At 39.1% G+C, this 14,787-nt stretch overlaps 1 protein-coding gene across 1 annotated transcript; it reads right to left on the bottom strand.

Moving 5' to 3' along the window:
* Nucleotides 1–890: 890 nt before the first annotated feature.
* On the bottom strand, nucleotides 891–14,429 carry sfxn1 (sideroflexin 1). Its single transcript, XM_028459409.1, has 11 exons — nucleotides 14,296–14,429; nucleotides 9,047–9,216; nucleotides 8,069–8,239; nucleotides 5,850–5,948; nucleotides 5,713–5,788; nucleotides 5,505–5,590; nucleotides 4,178–4,305; nucleotides 3,965–4,014; nucleotides 3,705–3,754; nucleotides 3,132–3,179; nucleotides 891–1,139 (listed from the first exon to the last, which is right to left on the bottom strand). Exons 2-11 carry the CDS (start codon nucleotides 9,208–9,210, stop codon nucleotides 1,043–1,045), a joined length of 969 nt encoding a protein of 322 aa, XP_028315210.1. The 5' UTR covers nucleotides 9,211–9,216; nucleotides 14,296–14,429; the 3' UTR covers nucleotides 891–1,042.
* Between the last annotated feature and the right edge of the window lie 358 nt (nucleotides 14,430–14,787).

Raw genomic sequence — 14,787 nt, 5'->3', positions numbered from 1 at the left:
TGGCAGGTGTGGATTAGTTGTTGGATACCAATCGGGTTTACTATATAGCAGACATGGGCAACTGGCGGGCACCAGCCAAACCTGGGCACCCCGACCCCCATAGCAACTGCATAAATGACTCCAAAAACACAAAATATGACAAAAAAAAAAACACCAAACTGCAACAAAAAAACAAACAGAAAGACTCCCAGAACACACAAAATGACTCCAAAAACACAAAACATCAACAATAATAAGCAAAACAAAAAATATACAAAAATGATGGGGAAATGTATAAAAGAAAAACAAAGCCCTTTGTTCTTTCTTGTATTAATGCTTAGATTGGTCAATTTTCTGAATGCCAACACATTTGTGTGACCGCCGCTGTGCCAGAAGTTGCCCATCTCTTCTATATAGGGTAGAATCAGTGTGGTAATGCTATAATGATCAATAATTACTGAAATAATAAGACACCTAATAGCACCGTGTTGGTTCATCCTTGGTTATAATGTCACATTTTAAAGGCAGAATTGAGCCAGGTGGATATTCCTGTTTGGCAAAATGAACAGATTTCAAGACGCTATCATTCTTTTAAATACACAAAACAGGTCGTCATGGTTGATAGAGGTCTTAAAGAGTTTTGGCAAGTGCAGAAACTGCAGAGAGATTTGTGTCCTGTGGAGATGATGGTTGTGGTGCAGACGAATAATCAACAGATACCTCACAGGAAAACATGTCTACTTCAACAATCCTACACGATACACCTGTCAGGAGAAACATCGAGCTTCTTATCCAGCCCAGTCAGAGAACGTCTTCCCGAGCGGTTCCATTAATATCAACAATCACTTTGACAAAATCAACGAACCACAGACTGACTGGGAGAGGGAGTTCTCGCGCATCCATCGGCTAGGGGGGGAGCGGGGGGGAGTCCTAACTTTGGCACGCTGAGTGATGAGATCAGGCCGAGAGGCAAGATGTGAGCCGACAGCTGTGGCAGTGTCTGGACGAGGAGGCGAGCGCACACACACACACACACACACACACCATACACACACACTCACACTCATAGGCCTTTGTTGAAGTAAACTCTCTCCACTCCAGGGTGACTGGCCCTGATCTTCTCCTGCAGCGCCGGCTCCAGGCGGCTCACTGCTATTGAGCTGCATCAGAAAGAAGAAGAAAGTCAGGCGTTGTTGGCATTATGTAACTTTTCATGAAGCAAATCATCCTGAAAGCTACTCAGACGAGCTGTGATATGGATTCTAGTGCTATGATTAGTCTGAAAGGGTGCATTCAACGTTGTTCTAAAAGAGCTGACTCTGCTCTTTTTGAATAAACCAGACAACTTTATTTCATGTTGATGTCTGATAAGAAAAGAGCCAAATATTCTCGGTTTGTTCGTAATCTTTCATTAAACATAGTGATTTTCACTTCCGGCGTAAATAGGTGTTGTGACAAAATCTGTGGCCGACATAATGTTGGCTCCCTGTAAATAACAACTCATTTGTCAGAAGTCTTCTTAGTTAGCTGCTTCACAGCATCGACGCATCTTTGATAGAAATGTGTGTATTGGTAATAATCATGGTGCTATCTAACTCCGTAGACGTTCAGCACTGCGGTGTAGAGCTGTATATCTTTGCGTTTCTTGTTGACACAGCTCAACGGTCAGGTGATGAGTCTCGAAAGACACACAAATGGATGCTCATAAGATGAATGGAAGGCTGGCCTCATGTTAAAAAAAATAGAGCTCTGTGCTGTGACATATGCACATGTAGAGAGCAGGTCGCTGAGTTGTGTGAGATATAGTAGTGTTACCACATGCTTTACACATGGCTCTCAAGTTTTGATGACAGGTCAGAGTGAGGACAGGTGTCAAATCAGGGCCCTAAGTGAGTTTGGATCCCCAGGCCCTCCTAACTTAGCTAAATGTATCATCGTTACCGTAGAAAAAACATGCATTTAACCTTACAACCTTTATTAGTATTAAAAATGTACTGTATGTATAGATACAGTACTTTGGCAGTATGACAAAAAAAAATATTAAAAATTAACCGGTCATGAGCAAGTGGTGGCCCAGGGGCCATATAGGACATCGGCATAATTTTGTAAAGTGCAGAAATGTTCTCCAAAAACACAAAAAATGACAGAAAAAAACCCAAAAAGGACACCAAAAACACAAAATTACACTAAAAACACACAAATGACAATAGAACATACAAAAATGACCTCTAAAACCTAGGTTCCCAAAGTGGGGGGGGTACGGCCGGGTACCCACAGGAATACGCAAATTGTCATAAGGTGTATGTGATTAAAAATTTAAAAAACACTGATTAATGTATCCAAGTTTGTACTTTTTGTATGATTTATACATTGTGTAAAGTATGTAAGGCACCAACAATATCCAAGCAATAAGTTACATCAGTCCCTGCAGGATTTTCTCTTTCAAATTCAATTAATTTTGCGACCAATTTTTATTTAAGTTGCGGAAATTATGTTAAATAATTGCAGGAAAATTTATTTGAAAATATTACATTTAAAATGACTGCAGTCATGAGAAAAAACCATGGGAAAATTGCGATTCTCCAAATACTGTGAAATATACATTGAATTTGTGTATTTAGATATCTGAGCTAATTTATCTACAACTGAATTATTTAATAATCTGGACAATAATTTATGTTTTTTTTTTATGTCTTTTTAACTTTCTCTAGCAGGCTGAATTTGATGGTCTAAAGGTCCAGATTTGTGCTGTATGGCTACGTTTTATGTGACAATACATTATTATGTTTTTAAGTGTGCAGGAGTAGGGGGTACATGGCTTCAAGGTAAACGTCTGAAGGGGTACAGGAGTGTGAAAAGTTTGGGAACCACTGCTTTGAAACACAAAATGATAACAAAAAAAATCAGAAAATGACAGCAAAAACACACTTAAGTATAGAACACAGCACTTTGTTGTCTCCTGTATTATTGCTCAGACTGGTCGTTAATGTAAATCCTGACATGAATGTTTATAATGTGGCCCTCGGATCAGACAATCCTCAGTGTGATAAAGGTACCCATCACTGCTCTACATCCGTACTTTTTGCCTTGCATTAATGCCACTAATGTGAACTAATGCACGCCGTCTCCTTCTATTACAGTGAGACACTCACCTCTTCTGAGGGAACAGTGCACAGCACAGCGGCGTGGCAAACACCAGGCTGAAAACACACACACACACACACACACACATCATTACAAGCTGAAAAGTTAAATGTTTAAAATCCAAATTTTCAAATCCCCACTGTTATGAACCGTACTGCCCTGTCCACAATATGTTTAGCACAGTAATAGTTGTGGGTCCTACACTGCTAAAGTGACCAAGCGTTGCATGACTTAAGTAGTCACACTGAGCTCCAGGTAAAAGGTGGCAAAGCATGAAAAAAAACTACATTAAAAAAAACAACAAGGCAGTATTTGGATGGTTATTTTGGAAAGCTGCGTGAAATTTAGGTTTTCCATTTAATCACTGGAGCTACAACAACATCAGGATAAACATCACGTTTTTCTGAAAGAATATCAAACATTCTTCACGTGTTATTATCTGCATCGTAACCTGAGCTGTGTGTTGCTGCATTTAAGGTGACATCATGTACAGTAGCTGTTGATATCAGACCATGGCTTTGAGTGAGAAACAGGGATCACACGTGACGGCTGATAAGGTGGTCCCGTCTGTGACAACTCACCAGAATCCCACTAGGGTGACTTGAATAGGTGCACTCATCCATGGGAACCTCTGAAAAGACCAGCAGAAAAAAGCCCAGTCAGGAGAACAAAGACAGCGGTGCATTCCTGTGCTGAGTGGCCTCATGGCGTCACTGCTTTTCAGCCCTCTGATGTGATGTGTGCTGATCACCATTAGAAGGAGCCAATTGGCTCCCACCATGTAAGATGTTCACAATGGTTGCGTGTCAGGGAGGTTGAAGTCCAAAGTCATCACACCTACCTTCAGGAAGGCTTTCTTTTCCAAATGGTTCATCAAAAATGGAGGAATGGCTGCAAACACATGGATTGAAACATCACCCCACAACATCATTTCAGAGAAAACACAAAACCACAACAATTTTACTTCAAGGAACTGTTGCCAGAAGTGGCAGAACAAGATCAATACCCTCAGGTTTACATTTCTAAACCACTGAAGAAACAAAGATGTTTGTACCCATTCCAGGAGAAGCCATGAGAATCCTGGAGACCACCACCTGAGAGATGGCCTGTTGTGCAGCTTTTGTTGACTCTCCTAACCTGTTATCATTCTCATCTGTTATGGGAATACCGTGCTGGAGTTCTCTGCAGACGAAATAACAAACAAACTGGATTAGAACGACATGCTTGATCAGTGGGGACGGTGATAAAACTGATGAGCTGAAGATAAAAACAGTGGGACATTACATTAAGTTTGTGATACAAAAACCGATTATGGGTTTGCGAAAACAATAAGATATATTTTATTTGACTAACTCTGGATATACATCATATACTGTATTTACTCTGGTTTTGACCATTTCAAATCAATGTCTGGAAGGTTGTCATTAAGTGTCATTCATTAAATTATGACGCCTTTGGAGCTATGTTGGCATTTTTGGGTTAGGTGGAGGGATCTAGTGGGCTTAGGTAGGGTTAGGGTAACGATCAACACTTAATGACAGCCTTCATGACACGTAATTCATTCTAATGACAGGTGTCTGGTCCTAATAACAACAGCGTAATGTCAGCCTTATGTACAAAACTTCAAATAAAGTGTTACCGTTTGAATAAACCGAGTAAGATCATATACTGTATCCTATGATGGTACAAATCTTTGTATAACTACAATAATGGCACAGATAATATAAGAAGTTGAAAACAATTCAAATACAGGATTAAAAACATGGTTTTAAAAACTAGACGCTTACCTAAAAAAAAAATTTAAAAAAAAAAAGATTGATTTTTATCAAACTTAATCAGACCTGTGTTATCAAGTGTATTAAGGAGGTCATATTTTCATCTCATTTATTTGTTCGTTTGTATGTTAGCAGGATTATATCAACTTTACGCGATGGAAAATTCCATTGAGTTTTGGTGGGGATCTGGATCAATATAGTGATTCTGCATCAACATTGGCAAAATTTCAAATATTGATATCTCAGTTTGTAATTGACTGATCTTTACGACATTTGACTCAGTTATGTCCGTTTGGTGCCTCAATTATCACACAGATTTTAATCTGGATCAGTCACGGACTGTGCATTTCATTTTTCGAAAAATGGGGGACCTACCATTTGGACCTACTGTATGGTTATTCATGGGCATAGTCATTCCTTGTGTGAATGATCAGGATCACTGATCCAGATACAGTAACTGCCAATATCCGGCAAAGAGGATATTTGACGTTTGACGGAGGTTTGCGTTCTCTGACTGCTCTAATTATCGTCCTAGTATTTTTTTTGGAACCATTGTTATTGTGTGATCTGTAGAGGGCGTGGCCCTGAGGTTCTCTGAGCTCTCACCTCTGTCTCATCAGTGGGATGTTAATACAGTTGGCAGCGGCTACAGCAGCAAACGGCACAAAGCGTCCAATCAGAGGTGAAACGTGCTGACAGAACAAGGAAAAAGCACGAAAACAGGAAGTGAAGCCACACAATGTCAGCAAAGGTCTATATTGACTTACTAATGTGTATACGGTTAATATATATATATATATATATATATATATACCTTTGTCAGTGCGTTCAGTCCCAGAGCTGTGACCACGGCTCCTGTGGTGGCAGACACGTACGCTGTTCCAAGCTGACTGCAGAAAGCACAGTCCCATTACACACTGCTCAACTGTGTGTGTGTGTGTGTGTGTTTACCTGACTGTGATGGGAGCATCTCCACTCCTGTTGGTGTAATTGACAATGGCGTTGAAAGACTGATTGATCCACTGCCAGAACAGCACAGCTGGAGTCGTCCTGTGAAAACAACAACAAAACGTCAAAAAGGAAGAAGCAGAAAACAAGTGTGATTTGAGTATTTTACGAGGATTAAGATGTAATTGTCTGCTCTGTGTCTGTCTGCCTTCACTGGACAGCATGTACCGGATTATTGTTTTGTCTCCAATATTCAGCTGCGTGACAAAGACAAACTTTAGGGAAGACTTCCAGCTAAAGTTAGCATGACACTAATGTCTACTTAGTTTCTTTAAATCAACACTGCTTGTGTAAATATTGCACTAAAGCTTTCCTACCCTTTGGCCACCCCTGGCATAGAACCTACCACCCCCAGACCTGAATTATCCTGACACTTTGAAACGCTAAGACCATGAATTTGGAACCAAACCTCACAGCAACTACCAAGCCTTCCAAATGCATGAAAATATTTTGTTAATTGGGTTCAGACTTTGATGTTGAAAAAACAAGATCACTATTTTGCAGCAAGACTTCCCATACCTGTTGAAGCATACTGTAGTATCTGTACATTACCATAAAATATAAGTATACCACTGCATGTATATGGCAGCTATAACATATTAATATGTAACATATACATGAGATTTAAACGGTCATAAATCTAAACCAAAGATAAGGAACTTTTTTTCTTTTAATTACTTAACTATATATCTCAGATGGGCAACTTTTGTCAGAGTGGGGGCGACGGAAATGCTATTGTCTGATGGCAAAGTCATCAACATTCATGTCAGCATTTAGAATAAGGAAGAAACTGAGCATTAATTGAGCAGTTTCAAGCGTATCAAATCCAGACTGAGTATTTCATCGCAATTTTTCAAATGAATGGGGATGCTCAAACAGTTAGACCTACTGTGTCGTAAATAATGGGAATAGAAATGTGTTAAAATCCTTTAAAGTGTGAATGATCTTGGTGCCATGATCAGGATCATTGATGCAGATAACTGCCAATATCTGGCAAAGACGATATTTGGTGCTTGGCAGAGGTTTTTGCTCAATGAGTGCTCTTGTTTCATTGGAATTTTGTGTGTTTTTGGAGTCACATTAGTGTTTTTTGTTTCCATTTTAGTTGTTTATTTGGAGTCATTTGTGCATTTACTTTGGGGACCACACAAGATTAGGTCGAGGGCTGCATATGGCCCTCGGCCCACCAGTTTCCCATGTCTGATCTACACCAATCAGTTATTTAAAGTAGTGATTCACCAAAAATGTAGTTTTGTAAGCAGAGGTTGAGATGGTCTTTACTGTGATAAAGCAGAGAAGCTGCTCTTCATCTGGAACTTAAATTCACTTTGTGATTTAATGAGAAAACATATTTAATTTGACTGTCTTTCAGCAGCCCAGTTAGTTATACGCCCGTACAATATTATCTAATGTACACATGAGTGGGGTCAAGTTAAACATTTCTTTTTTCTATTTTATTTCATTTATACATTGGTGGAATAAGCGTTTTCTTTTTTTAATTTATTGATTTATTCTGTGAAGCATTAATATCCATTTATGCAGAAGCATTGCCTTGATTTTTGTGAGGTTAGTACATAGTCATAACCATAAATGCACTGGTACTAATACCTGGCCAAATAATTTATTTCGGTGTTTTAATTTTTGGCCTTATTTTACTCATTTTCGGTTTTTGGTTTTGGCCAATAAATTTAATTTTGGTGCAATCTAATCTAAAGAGTATCTAACCTCTGAGGAACTAGAATAGTTCCTCAGAATTAGTCTGGCTGCCCCATTAAAGCCTGGTGGCCCCCATTGAACATACATGAGCAGATTCTGGTTGTGCTTGCACAACAAATATTAGGGCCCACCGTTAAATTAAGATCAACACTCTTGGAATTCTGGTGCTGTGTGTAATTTACTTTACCTGTGAACAATTACAATATAACGGCTGATAAGTGTGTACATTTAGATTAGTCGGTTAGATTAGTCACCTCTACTCTAAAAGGAAAACGAGTTTCCCTAAAACCTGAAAGGAAAGGTTTTGAATCCTCTAATTGTCCCTCAGGGCCAAACCAAACGACGACTGCCAGCTGTGGCAGCAGTGCAATGTTAGGTGTTGTTATTTATAGAGTTGTTAGGGTGTGACGGTTCCATTCCCACAATCCCAGTCTGCAGGTTCTTGCCTGTAGAATGTCATCATGCACCCGGTGATAGTCATGTTCATCGGGACCTGGGCCGACATGCGGCCGATCAGGATCATCTTCTCTCCGGTGTCAGGATGGAAGGCTGAGTCAAACACATATTTGGCCCTCCACAGCTCGTCCTCTGTCAGCCCTGGAGACACGATGCCTTGCCTATAGGTAAAGGAACAGTAGACCAGTTCATCTCAAGGATTAAAAGGTTGAGTTTACTAGAGTTTCTGAAATGTGAGCAGCTGGCAGGGTTGGGCTCAATTACATTTTTCAGTAACAATTAGAATTACCCTAACCCTAACCCTAACCCTAACCCTATGACGTTACGTACTTCTACTTCGGTAACCGTATCAATAGCAATGGGGGTCGTCCATACGGCAACCGTACAAATGGACACTTTCTACTTTTTATCCTTGGAAAGTCAATTATGATTACATTCTCAATTAATAAAGTTCAATTACAATTCATCACAATCAACAAACCAGAAATAAATAACCTAATAAAAGTTAACCTTCCTCTTACGTTAGCCTTCTGTTAGCATCACGTCCTAAATCAGCTGTAAAATACACTAAAAATAAATATCAATCATCTAATTTATTTCCTATCTATTGGTTACCTTGTTAGGCTTCCTAATCAATAAAAATATTAATGGTAAAATGGGGGAAAGCTTGATATGAAACACACTTTATTAATTATTATCTACATATGTGTAGACCTGTACATAGAACTGTAACATGGTTCCCCAGTTTAGCTTTAAATTACAATTGGCAATTTTTATGGAATTTTCATGGCAATTCCAATTACAAAGTCAATTATCTAAACTCAATTACAATTTATTTGCAATGAAGACAGCAGTAGATTTTTAAAATTACAATTACAACTATAATTACTACGTGAGTGTCTTTAATTATCAATTACGCGATTAAAAATATAATTGAGCCCAACCCTGGCAGCAGGAAACAGCAGTACCTGTAGTCAGTGATGATTTTGTGTGCATGTCCGAGTTGTTCGTTGGTGAGGAGGACGTTCCTGGGATCTGTGACGGTGAAAAAGTGCTTGGCTCGTCCTACGAAGGTGCTCTGATCCCACCTGGGCTCCTTAATGTTGATGGATGTGGAAATCTCTACTGCCATCTTTATCTGCAAACAGAAAGCATTACAATGGCCACCAGGGTTGGGCTCAACTTAAAATAGTAATTGCGTAATTGATCATTAATTACAGTTATGACGTAGTTATATTTGTCATTGCACGTTTTCCCACTACCTGTCATTTCTCCTCAGGACAATTTTACTATTTTTTAAAAAATAAATGAAATCTGGGGCTATACACACACAGAAAAAAGGCTCAGATGACCACACCAAATATATTAATACCAATATTTTCATGGATTAGGAAGCCTAACAAGTAGGGCTGCACAATCATGGCCAAAATGATAATCACAATTATTTTAGTCAATATTGTAATCACAATTATTCATCACTAGTGCAGTGCCTGTAGGAAGTATGTATTACTATAGAAATAGTGGGAGGTTTCATATTTAGCACTGTAATATAGGCTAGCATACATCTGCAGCTTTCTGAGATAGCCAAAACACTAAACTAATTCCTTGTTGTCTTTACCTAGTTTTAACATATTCAAGGTAAGTTACAGAAAAGTAAAGTATTTTTTACATGACAAAATGTAAAGTGAGCACATCTGATCTGAGACAATCTGATTGGCTATTCCTTTTAGGTGTGATTGACATGTTCATTGTCACCGAGGAGATGGTTCATTTAGAACAGGCAATAAACCCCCTTGGTTTCACAAAGGCAGGACAGGAAATTGTAACATTTGCCAAAAAAGTGCCCATACCTGCTGTTCAGTGTAAAAATTACTACTTTCTGAAACACACACTCTTTCCAGGCCAAAACATGCACCGAATGCCGCATTGAAAGTGAATGAGGTGTTAACAGTCACAGCTCAGAAGGGTTTGGTGAATTTGAAATGAGAAGGCAAGAGAAGGCCTTACAGTTTTGATTATCTATTATTCATGTCATCGTCAACGCATGAACATTTTCAGCAAACAAAGCTAACATCATCTGAAATGGGATGAAATCTGACAGTATAAACAGGTTTACCTAGGGACCACATGCGATTTGTAATAATTGCGGAGAATGTCTGTGATGTTAATTCAGTGCGAATCGGCCATGTCAGTAATTTGTAAAGTAAAAATTCCCCCGCAAATTACCTACTATATTTGACCTCCGAGATCCTGTGATAATACTAATCTAATGCAAATAGGCATCTCTGTGATTTGGATAGAAATGGGCAGGATCTGATGCGTGATTACGCGTTGTTTTGTTTCCAGTGTCCAAAAAAACGAATAAAACACGCGTCTGTTTACTTTGAAAACAAAAATAAACAAATCTGAATTACTTTTTTTCCCATTTTTTTCCGGTAGTGAGCATGCGTGCATTTATGCTCATCAATCTCAGTACGAGGTAAACTCAGACCGTGACATGGTAAGAAAGAAGAGGTTTTTTTTCTGCTCGTAGCCTTTTATTTAATTCAGCTGGCTAACGCTAGCACTAACACAGCACCGAGCTGTGGTCAAAAGCCTGTGAATTAGTTTTAACATCAACTCACACGTTTCACAGTCACGTTTTTCAGATGTCCGTCATGTTCAGCAAAATCTCAGGCTTCGGTTATCCCGTGCGAATGTGCCACATAGAAAGCAGATGTTGGGGGGTCATTTACGTATTTATTACATGTGGTGTACGGGGTGTTTTTTTTCTCAGGATATTAGACCCACTTTAGTCATTTTTAAAATCACGATTAAAATTGGATTAATTGTGCAGCCCTACTAACAAGGAAACCAAGCGATGAGTAACAAATTAGTGTATTTTACAGCTGATTTAATACATGGGTCAAACTGACGCGTTATCATTAGAGATGCTAACAGGAAGCTAACACAAGAGGAAGGTTACAGTTAATAAGGGTTATTTATTAAAGGCTCAGTAATTGTGACTATTATAATGTACCTTTAGTAATTGAAAATGTAATTGACTCTCAGGGGAAAAATAATAATTGAAATTGGAAAAAATGGCATCACTGTAGTCGTGATTAAGTTGTAATTGAGCATGGATATTCTAAGATGTAATTGTAAATGGAAAATGTAATTGACCCTAAGCCTGATGTTCAGTGCATAGTGTGACACTGAGTCTGCTCAGTGAAACCTGTCTGATAGTAAATCAACCGCCACCTCTGGCAAACAGCCACACAGCCCTCCAGTCATGGCAGTTGAGTCAGCAAGGGTCGACGCATGAAAAGCAAAGCTCCTTTCTTTGATTACCAGGCCACAAATTCAGCATATCGTTGCTATGGTAATGCTGACCTGAAACAAGGACTGAAAGGCCCTAAACTGCAAAGCCCTATTATATAGTCACACACACCAACCCCCAAACTGAGGCTGCAAAAAAAGTGACAAAGCCGTCTGCAACAATGGGTGGAAGGACACGTAAAAGCGCTGATTTTAAAATGATAAACTACACATATCCATATACACAATAATGAGGAAAATCCCAGTATGTGGTTACCACCAGCAGCTGTACTGGTTTATTATCACTTCACAGTCTGGAGTCCAACCAGACACATTCCTGTTAAAGAAAACATGTTCTTATGAGTGCTGGTATGCCAGATTTCCCAGGGCTTTTTCATTTAAAGGAGCAAAAAGGTGGAAAATCCTAAATATGTGATAAAGATTCACTAAAGCCCTTTAGTAAAGTCGCTAAGTATTATAAGACAGTTTTACTCGACTGTACGCAAAGGAAGAAAAAGTAATTAAATATTATGTTCATGTATTTGTTATTGTCACACTTTTTGTTTTGTTTTTGTGATTGTTTCATCCAGCCTTTAGATTTTAAATCGTGTTTTAGCACCGATACTCTTGTTCTTTTTAATCAGGCACAAACTGTATGCCCTGACTGAACATTGGACTCTGAAAAGACGTTGGTTGTGTACTTGTACGACATGCAGCTCCAGTCTGAGCTGGTTTTAAACATTTAGAGCCGTTAACGTGAAGCCACAGAGAAAGTGCAACAAAGCTGTCTGATGTAATTACATATAATCAGGAGATGCTCATCCTGTTTGGGATAAAGAATGTATTGTGTTTCTTTAAAATGAAATAAACTCTCAGGAGACGATGACAACGCATCGCTTTCTCTTTCTCTGGTTAAGAAAATGCACTAAAACATGTGACATCAGAGCCATAAACAGCCTGTTTAGTTATGATAGAATAATCATCCTAATCAACTCAACCTTAATGTTCTCTATTTTTAAACTATAAAATGTGTAAATAACTACAACTACATCTCGGGAACATGTGTGTATATATATGTATTTACACGGTAAATACATATACGTCTCAGGTTTAGGTTTAACATGAATTTTGTTCACCTCTGAAATTCTAGGTTTTTGTAAATATATATATATATATATATATATATATATATAAAGGAATTAATCAAACAATTTTCAGCCAAAATGTTAAAAAAATAAAAATATATATATAATGATAATATCAATTTGAGGTAATGTCCTTTGTTGTTATTATTAATAATAGTAATTTCCATTTTCAATCTACAAACTGAGGTTTTTACAGAAGCAGTGATTTAAATTAAATTAAATCATTCCTGCCTGTGGCGATTAAACTGTACAATGCATTACTGTAACCTGACAGCTTTGATTCAGGTATATATCTGTGTTATATTTGTACATTTGTACATTTGTATTATTATTGTTGTATACTGTAATGTGTGCACTTGTATTTAATCCTTATTTCATTAACTGTCTTTTACTTAAAGATGAATGTCTTTCTTTCTCTTTCTTTTCTTCTTTCTTTGTTTAGTGTTTATTATTTTCACTTGCAATATTTCGTGAGCCTCTGTAACACAAGTCATTCCCTCCTGGGATGTATATAGTAATTCTGATTCTGATATACAGGTGGGGCAATAGTCACATACAGTATGAGGCTCCTCTGATCATCAGACAGGGATTTATTTAGATTCATCTGCTTATTACGACCTATTGTGTTCCATCTCCTCAGCTAAATTAATGTACGAAGTGGCTATTGATACGGAAATGTATCAATAGCTTCAGGAACTATGGGTACGTGTATCACACCTTTGTCTTATGAATTTTTTCATTTTAACATATTTTAACACGGCAAATTCCACCTTTAAAAATACATATACAAACAAAATTTAAAAAAAAGAGTCAACCAAACAATTTTCTGCCAAAATGTAAAAAATAAATAAATAAAAGAAAGGAAAAATATATATATATATATATATTGCATGATGATAATATCATTATTAGGTGAGACAGGTAGTCTGTTCATAAGTTTCCGTATGAATAGCCACGGCCATTAATGTACCAGCAGTCTGATTCAGTCTGATTTGGCAGGGCCCAAACTGGAGCCCCAGATTCGGGCCGCTGACCGCGTGTTTGACACTCCTGTGCATGAGGTTGATAACACTGCCTCCTCTCATCGTTTCCCTGTTATTCGCGTTAATAATGAGGCAGATAGATATGTGATGATAGATAGTCATATCAGGGGGTGAACTTTGGACTGTCGCGGCCTCTCATCTTTAAACCCTGAGCAGCTCCTACACCTCCTCACTCTCCACCAATCACACACAGCCTGCGAGGCTACACACACACACACACACACACACACACACACACACACACACACACACACACACACACACACACGCACACACACACACACACACACTGTTCAGAATTAACACGCGATTCACATTTGTACACCATATTCTATGAGAATCCACGGGATTCTTGTTCTTTTCAGTGTAAATCAACCCGATCTGTGAGGAAACATGTCTAACCTGACTTAGACCAGTCAGATCTGGACTGGAACTGTGTGTGTGTGTGCGTGTGTGTGTGTGTGTGATGATGAAGGGAACACACACACATCTCACATCATCACTTCATCCTTAAAGTCATCCATTCACTGCGGTTTATTCTTCCCAGCCTCAGAGTCTGATCTTACCATTTTCCAGCTGTGAGCCCCAGATTCAACTAGTCCCAGCCTGCTGCCACATCCACACACACACACACACGCTCCTACAGCCACACGCACACACAGCACAGGTACCGATCCGACCCACTCATACACCTTTGGAGAAGAACACATCCCTGATCGGGGGGATACTCACTGCACGGTGGGCTCCAGCAGTCCGTGCGAGGGTCCCTGAACGGCTGCAGTCAGCTAATGGTTCATGCAACGGTGTGTGCGTGCGTGCGTGCGTGTGCGTCTGTGTGTGCACGACCACAGAGCGCGCACACACATACACACACACGCGCGCACACAGGCACTTCCCCCAGTGTCAGCAAAGCTCACTGACACAGTAAGAGTCCTGTGTGCACAGCCCGGCTGCACAAACACTGTGAAATACACCATCAGAGCCACCACCACAGCCGAATTATGTTCTACACTTTAAAATGTTCACATAAAAACACACCGAAGACGAGGAAAGCAGATTTTAGCTGCTTTTATTCCTCTAAGACGTGCTTTTATTTTGTGACACCAGCTAAACACAACTTCCGCCTGTACCTGGTGTGTTACCGGTGTCTTGACTCACGGGCAGTTAATTATTGACGTGTCGTAAAACTTTGTAGGATTTCCACACACTGGGCTCTCAAAGTGC

This window comes from Gouania willdenowi, chromosome 10 (genome assembly GCF_900634775.1).
Source record: "Gouania willdenowi chromosome 10, fGouWil2.1, whole genome shotgun sequence".
NCBI classification, from domain to species: domain Eukaryota; kingdom Metazoa; phylum Chordata; class Actinopteri; order Blenniiformes; family Gobiesocidae; genus Gouania; species Gouania willdenowi.
This window is presented reverse-complemented; position numbering and strand designations above follow the sequence as displayed.

Coding starts and splice junctions, on each gene's coding strand:
- sfxn1 (XM_028459409.1), bottom strand. CDS start 9,210: ATGGCAGTAGAGATTTCCACATCCATCAACATTAAGGAGCCCAGGTGG. Junction 5,949..8,068: donor TGCATGATGACATTCTACAG/GCAAGAACCTGC, acceptor TTGTTTTCACAG/GACGACTCCAGCTGTGCTGT. Junction 3,180..3,704: donor GTCACCCTAGTGGGATTCTG/GTGAGTTGTCAC, acceptor GTGTGTTTTCAG/CCTGGTGTTTGCCACGCCGC.